General features: G+C 42.1%; 2 protein-coding genes across 2 annotated transcripts; both read left to right on the top strand.

Annotated features, from left to right (window-relative positions):
- The first annotated feature begins 1,907 nt into the window (after nucleotides 1-1,907).
- mtmr10 (myotubularin related protein 10) lies at nucleotides 1,908-17,510 on the top strand. Its single transcript, XM_076109807.1, has 16 exons — nucleotides 1,908-2,472; nucleotides 4,006-4,066; nucleotides 5,568-5,704; nucleotides 6,207-6,279; nucleotides 7,323-7,465; nucleotides 9,752-9,845; nucleotides 10,026-10,173; nucleotides 10,823-10,910; nucleotides 11,122-11,210; nucleotides 11,441-11,571; nucleotides 11,665-11,734; nucleotides 12,200-12,270; nucleotides 12,747-12,919; nucleotides 13,016-13,186; nucleotides 13,584-13,766; nucleotides 14,592-17,510. Exons 1-16 carry the CDS (start codon nucleotides 2,416-2,418, stop codon nucleotides 15,201-15,203), a joined length of 2,301 nt encoding a protein of 766 aa, XP_075965922.1. The 5' UTR covers nucleotides 1,908-2,415; the 3' UTR covers nucleotides 15,204-17,510.
- An 865-nt stretch (nucleotides 17,511-18,375) lies between these two features.
- Nucleotides 18,376-24,572, top strand: atxn1l (ataxin 1-like). The gene is made up of 3 exons (XM_076109800.1): nucleotides 18,376-19,198; nucleotides 20,030-21,219; nucleotides 21,824-24,572. Exons 2-3 carry the CDS (start codon nucleotides 20,152-20,154, stop codon nucleotides 23,258-23,260), a joined length of 2,505 nt encoding a protein of 834 aa, XP_075965915.1. The 5' UTR covers nucleotides 18,376-19,198; nucleotides 20,030-20,151; the 3' UTR covers nucleotides 23,261-24,572.
- Nucleotides 24,573-27,031: the final 2,459 nt, after the last annotated feature.

Here is a 27,031-nt window from a genome sequence, read left to right as displayed (position 1 = left end):
TATTTGAATTATACATATTGTGTTATAATTATGCATACTGCTCTCTACTGGTTGAAACCAGGCGAATGCAACTGGATTTTGGTATTGGATGATATGGAGGCACGTGATGTATTTTGTGGCAGCTTCCCTCACAAACAAACACTGGGACACATTTGGAATGTTTATGTTTATAAACTGTGAAATCGTCTATACAACCAATGTCTCAGACTCTGCAGACGGTGGAGAGAGAAATATCAGAAGAGCTTGTGTTTGTAATGCTTCAATGACCATGAGCCTATAATAGACGAGACCCCCACTGAGAACACTTACATCCCCAGGACAATTTCTTACAGTTACACACCCTGGCTCATCTTTTCTCTATTAATATGTACTTAACACTTTAATAATACACTTGTTTTAACATACTCTTAGTTGTTTGTTTACCATATTTTATTGTACATTTTTCATATTTTTAAATTATGTCTCATACTGTTGCACTCAGTTTATTGTTAAGCACCATTCACCTAGTCAAATTCCTTGTATGTGTAACGTGCAGTTAACAGTTCTGATTCTGAGACAGGGCGTGTCATACCGACCCTGACCCAGCCCTGCCCATGTTGATTATTTTTAATGTTTTAGAGGATTTTTTTGAACTTATTCAGCCAAAGCTCTGAGGTTTAGTTATACATTTCAGATTGAGTTGGAATGCATCAGCAATAGATTTGAAATGCAGAAGTTGGGCCTGTGTATGGCTGAACGGACACAAGCAGTATGTGTGTGAGGCAGCACTGACAACATAACTATCGTTCCCTTCCCCATCTGTCCACCAAGCACCATCCTCTGTCCATCACCTGTCCCTGCCTGCACACCTGCTCCTAATTACCTCATTAAGCCAACTACTTTATCCTCTGCCAGATCATCTCACTGCCTTCAAGTTGCTCACTGTAAGCCTGCCTTTAAACCTGAGTAGACTATAGCCTACTCCTGTCTGCCATGTCTCCTGAGGCTGCGTTTGGGTCAACTCTGAGTATGTTTCTTTACTGTGTTACTAAACACAACACGAAAGGGAAAAAGTGACATATAGGGTTCCTGTGATTTATGAATACAGTTTGAGATGAGTTCTACCTTGAAAGTTAAATTTGACATGAGAGGTTGAACTATTATCCAATCTACTGTTTTATCATACTAGATCATTTAAATGTACGACACATGTATGCTTACAACAATAATGCAAATGTTTGAAGTATTTTTCAATGATCATCGTGAAAACTTTTCACATTATATATGCAGGCCAAAAGCTCCCGTAACTAACCAATAACGCCACCCAGTGTATATAATCTCCTAAAGTAAAGGTATTTCTAGTGGACATAATTAATAGTTAGAGGCACTAATGTCGAAAGATAAATAGATAAACTTTCACAACACTTGAGTATTTTATTGCTCTGTTGTAGTTGTTGGTTTATTAGGGTACAGTTAGTTGGACACCTGTACCTGTATTTCCGTGGATTGTATTCGACTCATATATTGTATTTGTATCTGGATTATCTGTCAAATGAAATACATAATTAAAGTGTTCTGAATTTGACAAGAGCTTGTATATTTGTGAAATAAAGTTATCGCAAAAAACAAACAAACAAACAAACTACAACCCTGACCGACTGACGCCCGTAAGCTGTCAATGCCTCATGGGAGTTGTAGTCCATGGGTGGTGTACTTCATCAACGCTAACAAAACAATCGGTCTTTTATCCATCAAATGGCAAGGTTATCAATATTTACTACAACGTGCAGTAGCAGAGAGTGATCTGGTTTAGGATATGTACAGAGCACCCCGGTGTCCTGCTCAGCTTTACAGAAAGTTTGATGAAAGAAAGTCTCGGTACAGAAATACAGCTCAGCGGCGGAGCCCGGAAGTAGGGCTGGTCCTCAGCTTTTTATAAACATGGCCGATAAATCCTTTACAGCATCAGGTACTGCGTCTGGCTGAACTAGTTAGACATTCAGGAAGTTACTGAGGGTAACTAACACCGTAACAGCTGGAAAGAAAATGTGGACACATAACGGGTTCCTCTAAATCATTTTTTAACCGTTTTTCTGTCTGCGTGTGAACGGCATTTCTAAACTTCACACACAGTACTTACTGCTAGCCAGCTAACCGAGCTAACTACGTCTCAACGGTAACTTCTGTCAACTTTTCACCCAGTTAGCGTAATCTGCTGCTTAACTGCTGATCGTAATGGAGGAGTGTCGTCACTGGCCCAGGCTGTCTCGATGAGTATTTTACACACGGACGTGTCGGATTTACTCAGATAAAAGGACTGAACTGAACTTTTTTTTTTTTGAAGGGCTCCCTTTGGGTTGTTGTTGTTTTTTCTTTCCACTGGCAAAAGCCAAAGCGACCGTTTCAGAACCTCGCTGAGAGAGCAGAACATAAACAATGTTTTCTGTCAAACCCACGAAACCAACTTTCAAGAGTTATCTTCCTCCTGTACCGGTATGTATTTGCTAAGATTAAGTATTTACGGTGAATGGTCACGACGCAGTGTCAAATAATATGTATCATGTTAGGCTGACGTTGTCGTGCAGCCCTGTTGATTTGCGGCTGTATATTGGACTCGCCAAACACTAAAAACAAGCTTTAACACTAAAGATGTTAATGTGCATGTCAAGTGAAAATGTCACTTGTTGGAAGTGGCAAGAGTTTTCTCTCTGTTCCTGTTTCATTTGATGAATTGAAGCCATGCATGGGTAATCTGTTACCGTTTTGAAAAAGGAGAATAAGTGCCCGATTACAATTTGACATTCATTGTGTGTTTATGGGTTCGTATTTGCCTACAGGTATGTATGCACTTGTCCAGACAGCCAGTCAAAGCGGGTGCAACAACCCAAACACAGTATGTGTTTGTTCTGTCAAGGCCAAGACTAGAGTTGGGAAGTGTTTTGAATGCAGATAACATTTTTATATTGTCATTTTGTTTAAAAAAAAATAGCATTAAATAATTTATTCCAGCTCAAAATGATCATCATATTGTCTTGGGCATGCTCTGGTCTTCGTAATTACTTTTAAAATTGCAAATAGACACTATACTGATGATCTATATTTGTGTCTAGGTACATTTTTCCAATCGTGGATTAAATGCACTTTGCAGAGATTGCACATTTATGAGAGAATGTCAATGATCCACTTAACACGGATACAGTTTTAGTAACTTTTACACTCTGACGGGATGTATTTTATGTATGTTGGTAAGTTCCAGCCCTTCGCTTACTTAACAAAATATGCTCTGATCATTTAATGTTTCTTTTTCATGTCCTTGTATTTTGCTAGGTTTTGTTTTGGACGTGTACTCCAGCACATTGGATTTTAAATAAAGCAATAACTTTGAGGTTAAAACTCTTTGCTAACTTTTAGTTTGATGACATCCATACAGCCACAGTTGACTAACTGCATATAAACGGTAGCCCATTTTATCTATAAACCCACGTGCAGACTATGATTCCTACACTTCCACCCCAAACACTCCTTAGAGTTGAAAGTCGGCGCTTAAGCCTCATAGTCATTCAAAGCACATGACTGTGCAAACACTTACAGGCTGTTACTGTATCTGCAAGTGTGAGCAGCATTGGGGGTTACAGTATTAATAGCATTAGTTGACCGCTGTCTATCTTTGGTTTCAATCTAGTTCTGTAAACGGCTCGACCCAGGCTTATCATTGCTAACGGCATGTTGCACCCGTTTATGCAACATTCATTTAACAAAACGGAGCATAATAGCTGTCAGGATGTTCATCATGCATCGGAGGTGTGTTGGGAATCTGCAATCCCTATAACAAGTCTCAATCAATTCCACAGAAGCAATTTATATTTCATACTTTTGTTTACAACGCAGGGTCACACATGGTGAGTGTGAGTGGTCATTTTCTAGCCCCTCCACCTTGTAATGGCACATTATTGCCCTCATTCATCAACCATCCAACAAACATCATGTTTAAGTAACTCTGAAGTGACTTGTGCTTTTTTTCTCCAGACTGATGTGAAGAAAACTATTGAACCACCTCTTAAAAAGTTGGAACCCAAGTTACTTCAAGGTAAGTCTTATGTTCTGCATCATCCTAAGACTAGTTGGCATCGCAAAAAAAAAGAAAGTTTACTTTTTGCTTGATACATAACTAAGATTCTTGTTCGGTGTCTGTCGGCATCACTTTTAGGGTTACGACTCAGTTCCTCTCTGTTCTTGTGGTGTTTCCACCTCCTTAGAGTTTTAAAACAGTTGTTTCCAGTAAAAATGTAACTTTCCACGACTATCGTGAAAGTGGTCTTTATAGATGGAATTCTTCCCTTGACACCAGGACTTAAGTGTAGATAGTTAACTAACTGGAGCAGCAGGAAAGTCTTCATTTCAAAGATTTATTCTGGTTTGGTCTGAGCAGTAGACTTGGGAGCCTCATGGGAGTGGCTCGACACACCCTGTGCATAGTGTTACGTTGTGTGTGATTTGGAGTAAATATACAGTGATGTCTGCTATGAAAGGATGAGGAGGATGATCTCTTTAAGGTTTCATCATTCAACAAAATCTTCATGTTGCAAACCTGCTGTACTTTGTGAAGTGTATTTTATTTACGTGAAGTACGACACTAGAATTTTCATTGCGTACTAAATAACTGGTACTTTCCATTCGCAGGCAGCATTTACCACTTAGGGGTTGTCGATCCTCTCCCATCTTGATTTTAGAGCCGACATATGAACATGTTTCATGATGAGTCTATTTATTTTTTAACTTCCTGTGCATTTGCTACATGCTGCTCTGAGGCAGTCCTTTGATGTTTCTCCGTCTGTAGGACTCAACAATGCTGCTCCAGCGTTCATCTTTTGAGAATCCCTGGGACAACGTTTAGCGGCATTATTGTTTGGTTGTCATGTTAAGAGATACGGGGCATGTTACTCAGAGAAGATGTGTCGTTAGCCTAAAGCGTATAAACGATAAAGTGATTTGCAAATAGCAGAACTGAAGGGGGTTACTGTCCCACTTGTCATCACACAAAATTTGTGTGGGGCTTTTTGTTCTGCCCAACAGAAACTTTGAGTTCAGCAGCTTCTGCTTTTTAAAATCATTTAACTTTTTGGTTTTGCAACAGAGACTTTCACAAACATGCTGCTCTTACAGAGACATTGGAGTTGAGATAAGTGACCCCAGCCTTCTGCTTGGTTTTATACCTATTTATGTATAAAGAAAATTATGTTATACAGTGTCTGCTATGCTTTTGGAAAATCACACGGTGTATCACTGAAATGTGGAAATCCTTTGTTTTTCACTGGGCAGTTAGTTAAAAAAATGATGTGTAATGTACATTTTTCTGTTTGCCTTAAGAATAGTAAGATTACTTGTATGAAAAGGGGAGAAAGAAGTAGATGGAGAAGGACAATTATTGTAGGAGAGAAACAAATCACAAATGTTGTGACATTTATGACCTAAAGTTTTAAACTTTGGTCATAAATGTAACGACAACAAAGGATGTAAAAGTCATGTCGTTAAACCTGAATGTAGGTTTTACACTCGCGTCTTCTTTTTTCTCTCATTTTTGTCCCCAGGCGAGATCGTAGTTAATGAGGTGAACTTTGTGAGGAAATGCATCAGCGCGGAAAGCAGCCAGGATGACCTTTGGGGGAAGTTGATCTGCACCAACTTTAAGGTCTCCTTCATCCCTTCAGAGGCCTCTTATAAACAGGTATTTGTGTTGTCTGACTTTAAAGCACTCAACTGTGCCGTTTAGTCATTGTTAAAAGTAGTAAAAAGATATAAGGTTGTTTGAATTCTGTCATTATGATACCATAGAAGTCCAAACCACATTTTTTAAACTTCCACATATACAGTGCTTCAAAGTGTCAAAACTTTATATTTGTGAAATCTAGTGGTGCCACCAGACTACTGCTGAATACTTGCATTTCCACCGCCATGATTGTATGTGCAGTGCAGCTGGTGAGGAGGAAGGAAAACTTGTGTACTTTCCTGCACTATATTGTCCGCGATAACGCACAAGAAGTGAGAGAAGACGTCATTTCCAGCTATGCGGCGGATTGTTGCCGTAATAACAAAATGGAACTTGATCATTACTCGGTCTGAGGGGATCAACTCAATCCAGCCACCACTTGTATTTCGGTTAGTTTTGGGTGTAATACAGTCGACAGGATGTCACTCATACTATTTGTTGTTGTTTGCCTTAACTACAGAATTCCCATTTGTCCCACCTCCTGCTTGGAGAACACGACATCCCCCTCACCGGCCTGGAGCAAGTAGTAACAGGTACATCTGGTGTAACGTAACATTTGTGGCAAAACTTACTTTTGTTTTTCTTCTTTTCTGTTTGCTATTGTCATGGCAGACATTCACCTACTGACTTCCACACGTAGACTTCTTGTTACCAGAGCGCAAATGTTTCTGTATCCAGACAACCAGAAACTATTCATTTGACTAATGGTCGTGAAGATTAAAGCATTTTTATAGTGTATTCAGTAGATGTTTAATCTACTCAATCGACTCAATCGACTGTTTCGGTTAGCATCCTAAAGTCGTCATTTTACCAGAGGGAACTAAGATCAGAATACACGTTAGATGGGCCCCTCTTTTATCTTCGACAGCTTGGTGGCCTGATTGTGTTTGTTGGCGTCTTTCCTGGTCAGACATCTGATAACAAGTGATGTCACAGCTAAAGCAGCGTTCAGGGGCAGTGCAGCCTGGCTGGGATTAGACTTGTTTATATGTCGCGTTGCTGTCGATTGCTGACACTGCAAGGGCAACCGTCCAGCACGAGGCTTTGTTCTACCCAGCTTGTTATCTGTATTATCATAGTATAGGAGTATAACCATGAGATGAGGCACTAGTGATGTAATATCAATCAAATCCGTATGTTCTGATTCCACTCAGAAGTGATATTTACTGCATGTGCTTTCACATCATTTGTAATCGACACCAGGGTCGGGTGGTAGTGTCTCAATGCCCCAACAGTCAAAATCCTAAATGCTATTTAGCTTCATATTCATACTAATAAATCATAATAATGAATTAAAACATGATCCGTAATGGTATATGTTATGATTTGCCGTACAGTTTTTATATAATTGGTTGCAGAGTTCTTGTTGCTGGAGGTCTATAAACTCTCAAACACATTGTGAAACTCTGAAAAATATCTCAAGACAAATTATTCAGCCTTGGCAGAGAGATGTTTTGTAGTTGTTGTTGTTGTTGTTGTGTCCAGAGAGGTTGCTTTCAAATTCAATCTTACATCACTAAGCATTGCCATCTGCATTCGAGGAAGTTGAGTTGTGTTTTGTGTTTGTTCCTCCCAGTAAATGATACAAAGGGGAAGAAGAAAGTATTGGGCTCCAACCAGAAGCTGAAGTTCAACCCGACAGAGCTCATCCTCTATTGCAAAGACTTGCGCATCATTAGGTTCTGCTTTGTTGAGGCTGGGCCTGAGAGTGCCAAAAAGGTGAGTGACGCTGACTTTTGTTTCATATCGAATCCAATAATTGCATTGTTATCGTCTTAGAAAGGCTTTTTAAAAATATGAGATGACTCTCGTTAACTTTAGGTTCAGCTGGGATATGAACTGACTAAATGGAAAAAGTAAAAAAAACAGACAAATTAAATTTAAAACATAGAAATTTAAAATAATTCAGTGGTAGCATTAAAAAAAGAAAAAAAAAAAGGTTATCCATGTCTCCGAACCCTGGGAGCCTGAGATGATTGGGTTGAACGCAACACAAATAGCACCAGTTTCACCACAATTGGCTCATTTTTGTGCAAAGAAAAACTTGCCGTCACAATAATTTGAAAGATTCACATGAAGTTTTACATTGTGGCTTTAACTCATAAAGCTAGGGTAGGTAATGCATTTTAGAAACATTATTGTTATATTTATAACATCCCGACAGCAATCAATAAATCAAATGCTCTGGCAAAAAAAACAAAATGGTATCTATGGCTCTAATATAGCCATGTTCATTATTATATGTTAATGGTCATTGTGATAATTTGGGGGAGTGGTTTTGGAGGGTGGCCTTTTAACATCTAGATTGCTCTTGCTGGTTCCTCCAATGTAAGAGCTTTAATGCCTCTATTATTGCTCAGTATTAACCATTCATTCCCCTTTTCTCAGTTTCCCTTATCCACTTCACTGTTACTTGTTGATGACCAAACTTTTCCTTTCCTGACTGTGTGAGCTCACTTCATACTCACTGTCAGTGCTGTGACCACTTCCTCAGCAACAAGGATATTTCTATCTCTCACCCTCCATCTGGATAGAAATGACTAACTTCTCAACAGTGTGGCCAAACGATGAATAAGAGACAAAGAGAACAATGCTCGTTCAAGGCACATGAACTGAGAATGATCCTTATTGTAGGAACAACTTCCAGTGTGACTCTGACTCATCTCCTGCAGGAAGAGATTAGATGGACAGATGTTTCATTTTTCAAACTAGAGCTCAATATAGAGACCTGGAAGTGAGTGTACCTTTTTATAGTAGCTATTAATATAAGATTATATGTTTTCAACTTAGTCAAATACCTCAATACCAGTAATATAATGGACATGAAAGGAAATCCTTTCAGCAATTCAGGCTTTGAGTGAATTTGCCAAAACTTTCAAGCCCTTTTTTTTTTTTTAAAGAAACATTTTTAACCAAGAAGTTGGCACCTTGGACAGAACCTATTAACATGCGATTGCTTGATCGGTAAACTGAACCAACTCGGAAAACACAGCCAACGGTAACAAAATAGACAATCAGCTGACTCAGGCTATGTAGGCATGGATGCCGTGTTCAAAACATTGTGCTATCTGGAGTTGTAGAAGTCCAGGAAATAAATGTGTATTTATGAATTGTGTGCACAAAGCTTTCCAGAAGCTCCTGGCTCCCTGCAGCCTCACCACCTGACCCACAAGAGTTAGGCAGCCGTATACGTCAAGTTCACAGTGTGCCAATGAAACGGATGTGAATGTACAAAGCTACATGTCTGATCTCCTCCCATGTCATCTGGGAGCACTTTTTGTGTCGGTTTTGGAGGACTCGGAGCTCCACAGCACATACCTGCAGCACGTTAGGCTAACGACAGCATTAAAGTATGGCATTGAACAGTCCTATGACCAGCGTTACAAGTCTCTATCTAATGTATTTCAAAATGAAGTATTCACCTTAATTTGTGTACTCTACTGCTACAACAGAATCTGGAGGGTGATTATGTATAGAGCGCTCACAATATAAATGAGTCTGCCTTCCCTCACTCCGTGTGAGTTTATTTATGGGCCCCATGTATGTAATTACAGTGTGAACCTAAAACGGGGCTCTGCTCTTTTTCTATTTTTCTTTGTGACATATGGAATTAACCCAACCTATAATGGCTTATTCTGCCATTGGAAATTACAGCGTTGGGAGCAGCCTTGTCCACACACACACACACACACACACACACACACACACTTTTTCAGTGTCCTCTCATGTTCTTCACAGCTTCACTACTGAATGGATGGCTTTGTGTGACCGTAGTGGAGATTCAGTCCTATGAACCCAGAGCAGTAGGCTGTCAGTTAAACATTAGCTCTCCCAGGTTTTACTTGTTCTTGTGTTTGTGTGTTTTAAAGAAGAGTTTTGAAGCCGAATGGTTTTGATGAAAGCTAATCTGCCTTGATGATGTGTAATTTATTTCCTCCATTCAGCTGTAAATCTATTGTATTGTACTCCGTGTGTCCCATTGGAGCACTTTTCTTTTTATTCTAGGTTTGCCTTGCTATTGCCCACTATTCCCACCCAGCTGATCTTCCACTGCTGTTTGGCTTTGAGTATCAAGGGCGGCGGTACCATGAATCTAAAGGTACGCGCTTAGCATGCCATATTTCTTTTATTGCTTCCAAAAGGCATGAAATGTTTTTGAAACGTGTGATCTTTAGGTTAATCCACACGTAGTTTTGACTATCCTATTTAATGACTATGACTATTGAATTTATCTGCAATATGCGCCAGAAATAATCTGAAAGTGTATCTGTATTTCCAGGGCAGCGAGTCAATGGTGCCACCCCTCGAGGAGGATTACAGACCCCCATTTTCGACCGTCCATCAGACTGGGATCGGGAGATCAAGAGAACGGTGGCGTCGGAGTGGAGAGTGTGCTCCGTCAATGAGCGTTATGCCATCTCACCAAGGTTTTCAGCTCACGTTGTTTGTTGTTGGCAATTTATGATGGGCGTCAAAGGCAGATTATGTCCTTCACTTGGCCTTAGTTGTTACAGTCGCACATTATTCACCCTTTACTCATACCTGGTATGTTTTGGCAAGACGGTATATTTACACTGTGAGCTTTTTTCCTCGCTTCATGAGCGACTTGAGGAAAAAAACTTTGTGAATGTCTCAGTGTGACATGCATGTCTATTTTGGACAATATGGGCTATTCATCTGAGTTCAGTGGTGACATCATGGTGGGTTTCAAAGTAAGGATTGTACAGTGTTTTATGTGGAATTTGAGAAAAGACTCAAAACTGCATAATAGTAGCTTGCACCAAACTGTGCAGATCACATGGGGCTAAAACAATACTTGCAGTGCACTCCGATTCAGTTTTCCCTCAGTCACAAAAATCCTCACGAAGATACTCCTCGGCTTAGGTATTTGGGACAAACGGAGCAAAACAAATCCGGTGCTAAATAGATATTTAAAGTACGTCGACCAAGGTCTTTGTCTTTCAGACTTTAAGATTGGTAGTTGTGGGAAAAAGTACTTTTTCTTTGCTGTATTTTCCTGGTGTCTGATGATTGCTTCCTGTGTAATAGCAGTCTTTCTCTAACTCTTCTTTTAAGTCTTCCAGAGCACATTGTGGTCCCAGTTTCTCTGGCAGATCAGGATCTAAAGCAGCACTCCATGTTCTTCATGAACCAGCGCGTCCCTGTGAGTTTTCTGATGCCTCCATTAACAGCGTGCTGGTTTTCAAGCTTCACTTAGCAATACTCAATTTATCCCTGTCAGTTATATATAATTAGGCCTTGAATGTTATTTTATTAGCACATTCATGGACCACCAATGGAGTAATTTGTAATCTTTGATTGATCAGGGCATCCCTTTTATTTGCCCGCTGATTTATTTCCATTCTCTCCTGCAGCACTGGTGCTGGAATCACCCAAATGGAAGTGCTCTCGTCCGCATGGCCGGCATAGGTGATCCATTGCAGCAGAGGAAGATTGATCAAAGGTACACAAAACTCCTCAAACGTGTATCAAATGTGTTTTTTTCTACTCTGTCTTTTACACTGGAATGCAATAGCAGCCATCAGAGCATGTATTTTTTTTTTAGTACAGTTTTGGTAATAAAGCTGATTATGCCAATGTTTTGAATATACAAATTAGCATTTGCTGAGATGTTGACACAGCTTTTTTAAGACCTCCGTCATCGATTTCTGTCTTGTGTTGTTGTTGTTGTAGGGTCTTCCCCGCCATCACAAAAAGCCACCCGCAGCGCAGTGAAGTCATCAGGTCAGAAGTAGACAAGTGTCTGCCCAACATCCAGGACATCCAGAGTGCCTTTATTAAAGTCAGGCAGATCTGTGTCATAGGTGAGCCTCACTGCCACTTTCAATTCCAATGTGGATTCTCCACATGCGTGGGTATAGATTTGTAGGTGTACTGATTGTTTTGACTGTGTGCAGATCCTTTCGAGGAGTCAGAGGAGAGGTGGCTCTCATCTATTGAAAACGCACGATGGCTGGAGTACGTCAGGTATGTAAACAACCTAACACTGCATGCCTGCTGGAACATAACATACCTGCATAAACATATCATTATTGTCGTTATTATATCTTATTTAAGATGCATTCACACATCCTATGTATGTATGTATGTATGTATGTATGTATGTATGTATATGTGTTACTTTTTAACTTGTTGAGTACATTTATTATTTTTGTATCTGTGGAAGCACATTGTATGTCCTTTATAATTCTCATGAGCCAAGTTACAGCATGAATATTCAGCCTTGAAATCAGTGGTCTGGTGACGGGGCAGCTACTGCTTTCCTGGGCAACAAGCACAAAATGACGTGAAAATGATTCTGTTTATATTTAGTCAAGACACTAATGTTTTACTTTTGTACACCGTACACTGAGTGCTAAGCTGGTTTCTTGTAAAATAGTACTGCATGTTTTTCAAAATCCATAAACGTTTATGTTCCCTTTGTGACTCAAGGGCTTTCCTGAAACACTCTGCTGAGATGGTGTACCTGCTGGATGGAAAGAACACTTCAGTCATTCTTCAAGGTAAAACTCCCCAACTGTAAGTTGTCTTTATCGGTCATTTGTCCCCATATTATTTTGAGGTCAAGCCTCACAGTTTCAAGCCAGGGAGTTGCAGAGCAACAGCATTTTTTTTTATTCTTAACTGCATGGTGCATGATGGCAGACTATAACTTTTGATTTTTCTTTGTCTGTCATATTGAACCAACGTTTGGCTTCAAACCAGCAAACATTTTACATTTTAAATATTGTGATCAAATTAGAATCTTACTGTACTATAGCCATCAGCGGCCCTGTTTAGACCTGGCATTAACATGCGTCATGGGTGAGCCGATCACACGTGGACAGCTCTAAGTGTGAATGCACCCAAGACGCATTGAGATCGGATCGCTCGGACCACGTTCAAACGTGTTCTCCCAAACATAATTGAACAACAACAACGCTTAAAGCATAAACTACTTGTTTTAAGCTTTTGGTTTCCCTTTTTTCTACCTGTGCAGAAGAGGAAGACAGAGACCTGAACTGTGTGGTGTCCTCCTTGGTGCAGCTCATGTTGGACCCTCATTATCGCAGCCTCATTGGCTTTCAGAGTTTGGTGCAGAAGGAGTGGGTGATGGCAGGCCATCGCTTCTTGGACAGATGCAACCACTTAAAGAAGAATGACAAAGACGAGGTATTTGTCTGACGGTAAATGGCGCGCTCCCAGAACTGATAGAAATGCAGAAACACTTATTCGTCTTGTCTGTTCGTCTCTGTTCTCTCGGTCAAGTCCCCGCTGTTCATGCTGTTCCTGGACTGCGTGTGGCAGATGATGAACCAGTACCCAGCAGCGTTCGAGTTCACAGAGGCTTATCTGACAATACTGAGTGATAGCATGTGGATCCCACTCTTCAGTACTTTCCTCTTCAATTCTTCCCAACAGCGCGCTCAGCACTTGATGGTGAGAGACACACATATGATTGTGTATTCATTTATTTAGTTGAGGTAATAAATATATATATATATATATATATATAGATATAGTTAATTAAATATACAATTTAAAAAAACTCAACCAAAAAAAACACTATTTGATTTGTGCTTGCTTAGAAGCAACATGTTTTTGTGGTATTATCTCATGTTAAAGACTGTAACTTCTTCGTGTGTGTGTGTGTGTGAGATTATTGACAGGAAAGAGTACAACGTAATGCACACAGATAAGAGCACATTTAGTTTGTGGTCAGGAAAGTAACAAAATTAAATTGACTGATTATGGCAGTTTTATTTTTTTTGTTTACCGACATAGATTGTCATGAAAACACTTCCAGAGTATAAGTAACCATGTCTTTACTCTACAGGACTTTGCCAAGAATAAAGCAATCCCTCAAGGAGAGGACCAGGTTGTGTATTTCCCTCCTGTTTGGGACTGGTCACAGCAGTTCTCCACCAAAGACCAAACCCTCTTCAACAACCCCATGTACGTAGGCAAAGGAGCGGCCTGCGTTCAGAATGGGGAAGTGAAAACCTTCAGACGCACAAAGGTACACAACACACACTTTACAAGTTCATCGGCGTAGAAGTAGCACATTTGCAAGTTCACTTCTTTTACTACCTTGGATTCATAACAAACACTTGATTTTCCGTGTAGACTTTCAGCCTTAGTTTAATGGTTTTCAGCCATGTTGAATTAAAGGCGTAAGGTCTTTACCAGTCCTTCCTGTTTACGGTCATGTAGTCAGTTTTTAGTGTGCAAGGACTTGTTGTACGTCTACACACAAGTGTTACACTCTTGTTTTCTCCTTTGGTTACGCATAAAGACTTTATCAGTTTCATTTTCTTTTTTTTTCTCCGGCAATTTAGGAAGAGAACGCTATGAAGTAGTTTTCAGAGTTTAACAGCATTTGTGTTTTACTTTTTTAATACAGTGTAGCTGCTTCTCTGACTGTGATTTCTAATTAATTGAAGGTGCTCGCCACATAGCCTTCTTATTTTTAAGGTCAGATTAGAGTCATCGTCCAGATATTTTTGAAATGAGTCACTTCAATCATCTGCCCTCTTACATTTACCTCAGTCTGGTAGGTAATACTATTTTCATATGCATTCTGCAGAATTTCTGAAAAGTTTCTGATGGAGTAAATGTTTAACATGAATGCGGAGATTTTATGGGCAACATTTAGTTTTTCTGTAATCAGCAACTTGGGAAAACGCATATGAGGTGAATCATTACACAGAAAATACATCATTGTTTTTTTTCTAAAGTTTTAAATCTCAGGATCTTGAGGATTTGATGCAGATGCACTAAAAGAGAACCTGGAACAAATGTTTTTTCTCACTAAATATGCTAAACTGTGTCTTTCCTCCACCAGAAAACCTACAGTTCCACATTGCGAGGAATGCCTGCATCTCTGCGCAATGGACTGAAGGCTGGAGACGAGTCATTGACCCGACGGGGCTCTCTGGTGTCGGAGCTGAGGCCTGATTTCCCACTGGTGAAAGCCGAAAGCCCGTCAGAGCGCTTCTTCAGAGACTGGTTCTCTCGACCTGCTGACCTGCAGGGCCTCCTGATTCCCCTGCTCCTGCCCTCACACCTGTCTCTCTGGAAGCTCTACTTCCTACGCTGGGTTCCTGAAGCCTGCATTGCCAAAGGAGGCCCCATCACCGCCTACCACAAGCTCTCCCAACTGGTCGACGAAATGGAGATTCTACAGAGCCAGCTCAGGCAGTATAAGGGACCCAGTCCAGGCAGGACGCCACGCCCCAGCTCAAGTGGGCCCCTCTCCGACCAAAGGAGGATGTATTTTAAGGCCAGCTCCCCACATGACCCCCCTTCACCTCCAGACTTCCTGACTTCCTCCTTTCCTTTCACCCCAATGGGAAACCTGTGTCGCCGCGGTAGCTATGGGACCCCCATTAGCAAATTTCTGAACGGGGCGAGGATCTGGCTCTCGACAGAGACTCTTGAAAATGACGGTCTCTGAAGGCTCAGTACAGTGAGCTCAGTACAGGTTTGTGTAACAGTTAATCATCTTACTTTCTATTACCTCTTTCTTAAATACCAAGAAGGAAAATTAAATATAGAAAAAAACATCAACCTTGGACTTTGGATTTTTAATTATTTATAAGATAGAATTTGCACTGTTGATGCTGCATTGAAATCTGAGGTAATTTTTTTAAACTGAATTCTCCTCTTTAGGACTGAATCATCATTGTCACCAGATGAACTAAAGCTTAGAAAACCTCTCTTTTATGAGTGTACTGTATCTCACACACACACACACACAAAGAGGGCTTTTGGAGATTTTACTATTGAGTTGAGAGCTTCCTCTCCTACCTGTGATTCAACACACATTGTAAAGCAACAATTGAAATGGGTGTAGCAGTGCCATCAGTGTAGTTGTCCTTTTGTTGAATCCTCATTGGTCAGTAAAACGTCCTCACTGTAATGGAGTTGAAAAAGGTAATGCTTGAAATTAGAAAATGCCCATTTTTTTTCTGCAGCAGCAATAATTCATTTCACTGAACACTGATTTCCAATTACTCAAATTATTTTGTAGCTTCCAGGAAAAGTAATCGACGATGTAAAATTTTACATCGTTTTTATTTTAGAAAGAGGAACAGAAAATAACACTGCGAGGAAGTATTGTACTATGTAGTAAAACGAAGAGGATCTGGCCTGGTTGAATGTAATGGGGGGGTGGGGGGCGTCTTATTTTATTTTTGCACAAACTTAATGCTATTTGCTCCAAGTACCCATATTTTAATGGTTGTGTTGAGGTTTCACTGTAAGCAGCAAATGGTGTGATTTCAGGGTCTAACTTTGTAGATTTCCTCTATTTTTGAAGCAGAGAAAAGGTTCCTGTGTGTTTAGTACCATGAAGCAGGTGAACACCGAGAAGTCAAAGTGGAGCTGTGATGACTTCAGTCTGTGGAAGACAATTCCTCTTCTCTTTTGGAAGGGGCTTTATTCAATGTTTATAGAGACCTTCTGATAAGGCACTGAGGAGAAACTGTTCATATTCACAGTAGCTGGATGGGTAAATATTTAAAGGCACAGACGAGGGCTTCGACTCAAACCAGTGTGTAGTTAGTCGGAGTGAATTTCAGGCACTGAAGTCACTGATCCAGTGAACCAAACAGCGATGGGTCAATGACAAGTGACACAGTTTCAAGGCAGCACACAAGAAAATATGAGCAATAAATCATCTGGACAACAGGTGTCATAAATACAACAATAATTATCTTTGTAAAAGCATCTTGTTTGTTGCAGATAATGCATAGAGGGATCAAATAAAACGAGCAGTGAAGTTACTGTGCTTTCAGTCAGGACAGGTTTTTATTTTAACATGTGTTTATGGAGCAGTCTGAGAGCTGAACTTCCAGTGCGCTGTAAAGACTTTGTCATTTGGAGACCCTGAAAAGGTTCCGTCTTGAAAGTTTACTACTTCCTAAACTACAGAGTGGTTTGAGACGCATCGGGGGAAACTGATCGGTCATTTTCTTACTTTTTATAATTGGTGAGCAACTAGCACTGTGTGATATCCTCATGTCAAATAACCGTACAGCATTTAACATCAAAGCCCTTTGTTGTTTAAAATATAAGACTATTGGACAGACTCAACATCTGATTGAGCAGTTTCCATCCAATGATATTCAGATGAACTCGTGATTCTTTGGCAATAACTCGTTGAGGTGTTTTCTGATATCGATGTGTGTAGCGTGAGTGCAGAACCTGCTCTCCCAAATGCCTTTAATTGCACATTTTACTCATTATATAAGAGTTTGTTTTACGGTGGTTGTTAAATATCATTTTGGCAAATATTCTAAATACTGTATATGCTTGAAAATGTCCAATTCATATTTTTGATTAATGGTACTAAATAACCTTTTATCCTTTAGTCTTTATATTTTCTGGAGAGATATTTTTATGCTGTGTTTTTCCACTAATTCACAATGTTGCACTCTGCTGTAATTGCATGATGACCGTGCTTCCACTGTGGCACAGTTTGATATTGATGAGCAGCAGATGTATTTATTCAGTTATGCAAATGTTCTCAAAGAGGGATGTAAGTGCTGCTGTACATCCCCTGTGCCTTTTTTGGGAAGATTGACCATTTTTGTAACTATATTCTAAATCTGTTGACTTGTTAGTTTTCTAAAACTGTTGATTTATCTATTCTCTAAATGTAGTTCACGTCAGTGGTACTGCACTGAAGCTGTTTTTACTAACCGAGAGTAAGGCTCAAATGTGTACCAGTAACCAATCATTACATTATTTTTCAAATGAATTTGCGTTCTGGCTTTTATTTCACTGTATTCTGTCTCAAGAATTCACTGTCTATTACCCTGAGACATATACATGTTTATATACTCTATCTATATATCTATCTATCTATCTATCCGGCCTCTCACACATCGCATTAGTTTTTGGTTGGTCTCTTAAGAATTACTACCGAACTACACTAATTTACTAACAAACATTTACAGTGTGCTTTGTGATTCAAACCAGAAAGAAATAAGAACATTTGGATTACAAAATTGCAAGCAATATTATAACAGAAAAGAAGAGATCCTAAGGAGGGAATTGCTACTGGTGGTGTTACAAGAAGTCTCTGAGGTGGCTAGTTAAACTTCTGGGAGGTTGCCTTGCATTCTACGGGTCTTTGTGACTAATGTGAATCCTTTCAGTTTATAGACTTCCTGAAATGAGTGAGCGAAACAAATTACGTTTTTTTTCACAGCCTCATACTTTCACGCATACATAATTGAATGAATGTGTGCACCTTTCAAGCCAACTGGACAACTTTACTGGTTTGAATTTAAAACTTTAAATCCCTGCTAACCTTCCCAGTGTTGACTGAGCCGTCGATGGGACAGATCTCCACATCAGTCTCAACAAGCTTGTTTATACACTCTCACTGCTGACCCAATACTAAGTCAAATTGATGGGAAGATTTTAACCATATGCACTTTTAACCGTATGGTCAAGATTTGTATTTGTCTCAAAGATAGATTATCAACCAGGCAAACTTCCCTGTGCTCCCCATGTTCATTTGAGTTGTTATTTTAGTTTGTTTTACTCACATAGTGCATATTGCTAAATTCTGTTTTTTTTTTTTTTTTTTTTTTTTTTTTTCAATCATACTACCACAGAGCAATTCACACACAGAAAACTGAATCCAGCATAGAAATATGGTAGAAATTTGGGTCAATATGTGCTCCCTATAACAGCCTAATCCAGCCAAGGTTATGTGTGACTAGAGTGACCTGTCATGTCTGTAGTCCGCTATTTATTTATTTATTTATTTAAAGATGAAAAAGTCAGACAAGTAGGCTACAAACACGAAATGCTAGGTCACATCTACTGTGGATACGTCTCTATCAGTTATTATTACTATCAGCAGGAGGTTTACACTTTTTTTTTTTTTTTTTCTTCAAGCAAATTATCAAATTCAGGCTGAAGAGGCTGATGCATTCAAACACTCTGAAACCTTTTCAGTGCACGTGGCACCAGCTCCCCCTACTGTATACAACCATCACAATGTAGATGTGATGCATTTAAACGAACTCGGAGGTTTTGTTAACTACCGGTGCATTTGTTTCGTAAAGTTCACTATTGTGAGTTATTTTAAAATATCTTTCTGCGATAAAATCACATGACCCGTGAGTCTCTGTTAAAATGGCATCGAGAGTATTATATTATAAATATCTACAGTACTACAGTACAAATATTAGTTGGAGGGGGGGCAAAACGTAACGTATGTTGCTGTCTGCTCTTGGGTGTACGTGCTGTATGTTTGTACGTGAGAAGAAAAAAAAAAAACAGGAAATTGAATAAACTTAGTGACGTCATCGGTGAGCGCCTCTCTGCTGGCCTTCGAAATGGGCTCGACTCCTCTGCCTTGATTTCTTCAATTGTCCCTCCGCATATCATAACTTTTTTTGAAGAACAGCCTGTTCGCGATGACATTTGGAGGTACGTCCACACAACGATGCAAAGCGGAGACCTCTTTGATCGGCCTTCTGCGCGTTGCCATGTTAGTTGCGAGTCAGTTAACGTTAACGTTAGCTAGTTGTAGCTGTGTTAGCCGCGCAGCTAACTAGCCGGAACCTTTGGGCTGGTGCCCAGTGATGCATTATAGCGATAACTAATATGCCTCGTATAACGTTATCTATCATCTGAACACAGCATCTACGATTAATGTTGCTGCACAACGTGTCATGCTGTCACTTTACTGTGTTTCCTAGAAAATGATGACTCCCAAGTCGCTAGCTAACTTTAGCTAAGTCAGCCACTGAGCTAGCTAACGGTAAACATAGTTAACTTAGTGCGAAGTGAAGTGTAGCGGTAACTGGAAGAAAACTGACTTGTAACTACTTTTATAAAACGGGGGGTTTCTATCTGGTGCTGGTCAGTAAGCAGGTTTACTGAGATAATTCAAAAGCAGAGCAGTTCACTGTTCTAATATGCTCCACTAAAGGACCTGCAGAATGAGTGTCCCTGGTGAGAAAAATCAACTATCTTGTATATCTCGAGCCGGTGAAGTTCATCTTGGGCCAGTCTAATGGTTTATTTTTCAAATACACTCTGTCAAAGAGACTGATGACAACATTCTCCATCAATGTCTGTCTCTACAGTGACAGATGAGTGTAGCAGCACCATCATTTCCAACCTGAAACTAAAAAATCTTCATCTAATTTGACATGTGTATTAATCATTTCAGCGCAGATGTGATGGGCAGTACGCACCCTGAGAAAAGATTTGAATTGTGCCAACGAATACTTTGACTTTTCTTCTTTGTTCTAGGTGAATTGGCAGTCGAGGTCAGCCCGGTGATTTCAGATCTGGTTCCTATGCGGGCCGACTGGCTTGCAAGTTTCAGTTCCTGTGCAGTACAGTAAAGGCACTTGCTTGGTCAGAGGATTGCTATGAAACCAGCTCAGGAGCGCAACCAGGAGTGCCTGCCTCCTAAGAAGAGGGACCTCCTAGTTAGCAACAGCAGTGGAGGTGCAGGGACTACTGGAGGAGTCGGGGCTGCAGGAGGGGCTGGTGGCAGTAGTAGTAGTAGTAGTGGTGGTGGTGGTGGTGGTATTGGAGAAGATGAAGTGGTTTCTATTCAGAACTCTGCAACCAACAGTGACACTCAGGGAGGGGCCCCGTCTGGAGAGTGGCTGCGAGCTCAGCCGGGGCTTCATTATGGAGTGGATAATTCTGATGGCATACCAGCAGTGCCAGTTGACCAGTACGGTATGCTCTACAAAGTGGCTCTTCCATCTGTTACCTACTCGCCTACCAGTCTCCACCCAGTGTTAAGCCACATCTCTCAAGCCTACACTGTACACTCCTCTCTCCTGCAGCATCCAGGCCTTTCCTATCCTCCTCTCGGTTATGCCCAGATCCCTCATTCCTCTCTCCAGTTCGTTAGTTCCCCTTATGCAGCGGTACCTTATGCCCTACCGCCTGGCTTTGTCCCGGGATCCTTAATCTCTCCCTCAGGCACTATTCCTCAGCAACATGCTGTGTCCCACCTTGTTCCCTATCCATCCGTCATACAGGAAGGTGTTGTGTCCCCACCTCCCCAGGCCCAGGTCGCTGCTCATACCTTTGCCAAAGTTTCAGCATCCAGCGGTGTCCCGCTGATGCTGCCTTCAGAGCAAGCTGCCCAGCAGCACCTCGGTAACGTAGGAGTCCTGCCCACGACAGAGCTCAGCTCTCGGGGGATGCCCGTCTACTATCACCCTCAGGGCGCCAGGGCCACCAGAGACCCCCACAGTGCCCAGCAGGAGAATGAACTAGAGATGAACGGAGGCGATAAAGAGCAGGGAGCTAGGGAGCTTGTACTCGACTTGGCCTTCGCTGCCAGAAATGCACGTCTGCTGCAGGGCGCATCCAACTTTGTAGCCCAGGAGTACAGCCAAGACAGAGGCTCGCTGAACCGAAGGCTGGAAGACAGGAGCTCACCTGGCCAGCGCAGCACTCCAGACATCGACCTGGAGGTGAGATGCACCGAACGACTCCTAATGTGACTTATGACTCCTGTTAATCTCTGTTCCCGTAGTTCCAAATTTCAGCAGCAGACCAGTGACAGAAGCATGTAAATGTACCAAAAGGCAACGCTTTTAAAAATAATCCTCATGTTGATCAAGCAGTAAAATATCTTTTATAAGATTTATACAGACGGGAATACTTCAACATAATGAGAAATTAGTTTTTACTAATATCTCACACCTTTTCTTTGCATAATGATACGAGTACATTTTTATAGAATTTCGGTTGCTGACATTATTATTAACAGACTCTGCTTTGTGCTGTGGGTCTGTATGTAATTGTGCAATCACTCACAGCCACAATTGCTACTTTGTGCCAAAGCTACGCCATTTTTGGTTGCATGGAGATGCTCATTGAAGCCCTCGGTACCTCAATGAATCAGTTAAATCAGGGTTTACTGAGCCACACAGATGTTTCATACTCGCATTCCATAATTCTGTCTGCTGCTGTGGAAAAACATTTGAATTTCTTATTGTAAGTTTTAAATGAAGTGTCTTTCAGCAAAATTACAAGTTATCTGTTTAACACTAAATTCCCTTAATCCACTTTTAGGTGCAGCAAGTGGTTGGTCGTTTGGCTTCCCATGGTGGAGTGCGAAAAGAGGTCTCCTTTGCCCCCTTGAACCTCTCTCAGGGTGCCCAGAGAGCCAGAGATGTCCATGGAGAGGGCACGGGCGTGATCTCCGGGCGGACTGCGTACACGACCCAGGCTGTGAGTTACAATGATCCCAGAGTGACCGGACTCCAGCAGCAAGCGGGACAACCAGGCCATGCTGTCATGCTTGCCAACGGGCAACCCGTTCTTATACCCTTGGAGTATCACCTGCAGCATCACCCCCAACCGCCACAGCAACACTACCTAGGACAGGCTAATGATGCCTCAGCCAGCCACGCGTTTACCACCATGGCCTCTCCTAACGCAAGCTTTAAAGCCTCCGATTCTTCAGCCAGAGTGTGCCTCCTTGAAAGGGCGGAGCTGACCACAGCTCAGCAGCAGCTGCCCCAGCAGCCCCCTGTCCAGCCTGCAGCAGATGTGGCTCAGGCCGTAGCGCAAAGCCTCGCTCCGGCCTCGGCTCCCTCCAACCCGTCACACTTCATGAAGGGAGCCATCATCCAGCTGGCTACCGGGGAACTGAAGCGCGTGGAGGACCTCCAGACTCAGGACTTTGTGCGGAGCGCCGAGGTGAGTGGGGGGCTCAAGATTGATTCCAGCATGGTAGTGGACATCCGTGCCAGCCAGCAGAGACCGGGTCTTGTGTCGCTTCACTTCACCGTGGGGGAGCAGCAGAGCAAAGTGACCATCGACGTTCCCCCGGAGCACCCGTTTTTTGTGTTCGGGCAAGGCTGGTCGTCCTGCAACCCCGAGCGCACGGCCCAGCTCTACGGCCTGGCCTGCCATCATCTGCAAGTAGGAGACGTGTGCGTGTCCATCACCCTGCAGCAGCAGCTTCAGCCCCAGCAGCAGAAACAGCCCCAGCACCATCATTCACAGCAGCAACAGAAACAGCAGAACCTGTCCAGGGCTTTGAGCAAAACCAGCGCCACATCAAGTCACCAGCTCATGGGCCCTCCGGCCCCCCAACAATCAAGGCCTCCGTCTCATTTCAGGCCAGACCGCATTCACAGAGAAAGACAGAGGGATGGGGAACAAGATGTGGTAGATAAGGAGGAAACCACACATTTTGGGGTTGTCGGGCACTCTGAGTCGCCCATCAGAATAAGTAGGACCTCAGCAGAGCATCCGAGGAGCCAGAGCAGCTACCACTTGCACACAGAGGGCTCTGCTTTTGCAGGGGCGGGGATGGGAGCGATGCAGGCTGCGCTAGGTGCGTCTCAGAGGCGCTGGTCCTCACCTGGCCTCCAAAGATACAGTATGAAGGGAGACGAGGGGCCACGCCCTCAAATAAGCACCACCGGCCACACGAGGCCCTCTTTCATCCCCCAGGAGGTCAAACTGTCCATCGAGGGGCGCTCTAACGCAGGGAAGTAGCATCACATTTGGTAGCAGCTGTAGAGGAGACTGCCACGAGTAAGTCTGACAAGGAGAGAAAGAGGAAAAAAAGAGTGCGAATGTAGCCTCAGAATGTTTGAGATTTTGCACACCTAAAATATACAAAAGTACAAGGTCTCTGGTGAGAAGGTCCGGTCCGGTTGTCACTCAGCCAAAGGATACGCGCCTGTGGTTTCCCAGCCAGCTGAGGTCCAGCAGAGACATCACAAGCTGAGTAGAAAGTATGTAGCGGATGAAATGCCTCCCATAGTCCTTGCACACTGCAGTCCTCTTCCTCCCTCCCTCCTTTTTGTCATCACTTCCTCATAACCCATGCTTGGAGGTTACCATCGCATTCAGAACACTCTTGCTTCCTTTTTGACCAAACCGTCTCTGGAAGACCGAGGACTTACGAGGAATGTTTGTAGCACAGCGAAGCTACCAACTCTGCAGGTTCTGATCTATTTAAAAAAAGATCCCAGCCATTGATCCTTTCTCTCCTCCATTCCTAAGATCCCGTTTCCTTCAAAAGCATTTACCCAAAAAAAACGAGAGGAGTTGCTGACATCGGCAGCTCCTGCGGTGATGTCGGCACTGTTGACGCTAACTTGTCAGTGTATGTTACATTATGCTTCTCCTGCAGGAGTCTAAAACCTCTGCTGTCAGCAGAGATGCGCTCTCTCTCTCTCTCTCTCTCTCTCTCTCCTCCTCCCTTTTCAGAAGGCCGCTCTGCAATGAATGGGATCCTCTCTCAGGCCAAGTGTGGCACGTTGCACTCGTCTTACAATCGAAATAGTGATAAGTCAATCAGTATGTCTGTTCATCAATCAGTGTCCACTCAAAACAAAACTCTGCTCATACCCTCTTGTTCAGGGCCTTAACGTGTAAGTGGGTTTTGACTAATGCTTTGTTCTCTTTGATAAGTAGAGATATCGTGCATTCCAGTACCATCGGTGAAAGTATCCATCACTCAGTGTTTTAACTGTTTCTCACTTCACATCCTGAGCGACACCCTCCCTCCTCCTCACTATACCTCTAAGCTTTCCAGACCAGACGGCTGATTTTTAATGCACTTTTTAAACAAAGTAATTAACGGAGGAGGAGGAGGAGGAGGAGGAGGAGGAGGAGGAGGCACCTGTGGGAATGAGACACCACCCTGTCACATGACTGGCTGCGGGCCTGTTCAGCCTGAAACCAGAGGAGAATGGAGGGGTAGTGAGTCAACGACGAGGTTTTTATCTTTGTCATAGTTACTCTTTGCTCACTTACCAAATTAAAGCAATAGTTATTTTGACAGCACGCGGCTGTACACCCCCCCCCCCCCCCCCCCCCCCCCCCTTCTTCTGTCCATCCGAGGCGGGACATCTGACCCTCTCTTAACACCGACCTTGATGCACTATCCTGGTGTTCATTTTCAATCTACTCTTCAGTATTTCTACACAAAGCAATGCGTGACAAATTCCTCAAGAAGTCATTGTAGATGAAACTGCTTCTCTTTTGGTTCTCCGTCTCACTGATGGAGTGTTTTTATGTCTTTACTCAAGTGCATCTCCAAGAAAGGGTTGACTCTAATTACGTTGTGATCGTTATCTTCTTCTGTCTTTCTGTTCTGAACGTATCCAGTCCTTTGCTTTTGTACGCGGATATACTTTATCCGGAGTATCTGATGATTGTCTTGCACATAGAAAATATCACTCATTGATTTCACACTGACCTTGTTAATAGGAATCACAGTACAGTAGATGTTGTTTTTTTTTATGATGGGAATATGTTTGAAGTATTGTTTGTGTTTTTGCGGTGAGAGATAAAAAAAAAAAAAACTGACTTTCATTTTTAACCCTGTTTACAAATTAGCCAAGATGAATGCTGCAGTTTCCTCCTTCTGACAGATTTATATCTTTGTCACTGAGAAAAGAAAAAAAAAACCAACACGGGTTAAATTTAAAATAAGTGCAATTAGACCACACATAAAATCATTTAGAGTTTAATGATCAGACGGCGTTCCTCATGCACACATTCCAATTTCAAAGTGTTAATCGCACACAGCTTTTCCCGTCATTGATCTTGGGACTTAGCTCTGGCAAAACATTTGATGTGTTTTGAATATTTCCTGCATTACCTGTTATATCTCCTCTCGTTGGACGTGCTCAGACAGAAGAATCCGGTACATGGTTTTTGTGTCTGACTAATGTGCCGGTGCTGTCCATCAGCCCCCCCCCCCCCCCAGACACTGGAATGTTTAAAATCTGTCCTCGGAGGACGCAGCCCGGACCTCTGTGAGCAGAGAGGACGAGTATCCTCTGGTTCTGTCATGAAGAGCAGCTTCAAAGGATCGCTTCATATTCTTACAGGTCATTCTCATACGCCCATAAAGAGTTATTAGGTTGCTGTAATCATCCCTCCTGTCCACACTGGCTGGACAAAGACTCCTTCCTAACGCTTTTCAAGGTTTCTCTTCATGGCCGCTATGGACGGGGAGGAATGATCACGACGACTAATCACTCTTTCAGTGTGCAAATGGAGTTCGTATTGTATTGAGATCGACTTGAGAATGTGAACCGATCCTTTTTATTAAAGTGCTTCGCTTTCATTCTTCAAACACACACATCTCACCTTCAGAAGATCACCAACATCGAGTTAGTTTCATGCTGTAAGCAATATACATAATACCTGAACACATTACATGTAGTGTTGGCATTTTCTATGCAGTAACCTCAGTGTTGTGCCCTTCATCGTCTTAAGTAGAGCGCTCTGAAGCAGGTTGGGATGATGCAGTCCGTTTACACTGCTTATAGGGTTTTCTTTCTTTGGCTTTGAATGACCTTTTTATAAGAATACAAACCAGTATTTCTGCTTTGCTACTTTCTATTTGTGTTGCTCGGCTGTCCCCATCTTCCTACGTATAGCACACCGCTGACTCGACTTTTATCTTCTCGCGTTGCCACACGGTCGGAGCCAAACTACTCGAAGACGAGTATCGCTTCAACTTTCATGCGTTTGTCCAGCATTATTTTTTGGCACGATCAGCATCTTAAGTCGAGATGCGTTTGACGAGATTTAAATGGTGCGAGCGGTGCCACCTGAGACTCGACCTCCTGTTGACTCTCGCAGCGAGACTGCACTGCCATGAGCCTTGTGTTTTGTTTTGGTTCCTGCTTTGAGCAGCGCGTGTGTGCCATGTTAAGCAGGGATGCTCGACTTCTACTACCAAGATGTCCGATGAATTTTATTCACATCACTGATAGTCTGTTGCTGTAAGTAATTGCACTAAATTCCCTCCTTTTTACAGTGTTTTGAGCTTAGAACTGTTGGTAAATTGAAGAGTTCCAAAATGTAAAGCACACAGAATCATGGGTGTGTGTTTCTGTAGATAGCTGTATTTTTTTTCTTCTTTTTTTTTTTTGTATAGATAGCTTTGATGATGCTTGTTGATAATGCCTTAAACTCTGCTTTGTTCAATGTGTGAAGTTGGAACAATGGAAATGCTTCTGTTGGACTCGTGTTCCCTTCTCAGGCTGTTCAAGAGCAAATCACAAACGTCGAGGTTTGACACTCTTGTCACGCCCGTGAGCAGAAATTCATCTTCATATTTCTCAAAAGGGGTGACGGGGGAATTCTCTCCGGCCCCAGACGCTTCAACCATGAAATCTGCAACTTTGTGTTTGTGTGGTGTTTTGTATTTTCTTTTATTTTCTCATGAAATATTCCGTTACATATTTAACACTCTTTTTCCGTCATACTTGCCTTTTTAATTCCTGTTTTTTCATTGTG

The sequence above is a fragment of the Anarhichas minor genome, unplaced genomic scaffold, assembly GCF_050575085.1.
Source record: "Anarhichas minor isolate MPS153535 unplaced genomic scaffold, ASM5057508v1 ptg000042l, whole genome shotgun sequence".
Classification (NCBI taxonomy): Eukaryota; Metazoa; Chordata; class Actinopteri; order Perciformes; family Anarhichadidae; genus Anarhichas; species Anarhichas minor.
This window is presented reverse-complemented; position numbering and strand designations above follow the sequence as displayed.

What these genes read in the sequence shown, in the direction of transcription:
- mtmr10 (XM_076109807.1), top strand. Translation starts at nt 2,416, where the DNA reads ATGTTTTCTGTCAAACCCACGAAACCAACTTTCAAGAGTTATCTTCCT. An exon ending in CCTGGAGCAAGTAGTAACAG is followed by an intron (nt 6,280 to 7,322) that starts GTACATCTGGTG and finishes TGTTCCTCCCAG; the next exon opens with TAAATGATACAAAGGGGAAG. An exon ending in AGCGCGCTCAGCACTTGATG is followed by an intron (nt 13,187 to 13,583) that starts GTGAGAGACACA and finishes TTTACTCTACAG; the next exon opens with GACTTTGCCAAGAATAAAGC.
- atxn1l (XM_076109800.1), top strand. Translation starts at nt 20,152, where the DNA reads ATGAAACCAGCTCAGGAGCGCAACCAGGAGTGCCTGCCTCCTAAGAAG. An exon ending in CTCCAGACATCGACCTGGAG is followed by an intron (nt 21,220 to 21,823) that starts GTGAGATGCACC and finishes ATCCACTTTTAG; the next exon opens with GTGCAGCAAGTGGTTGGTCG.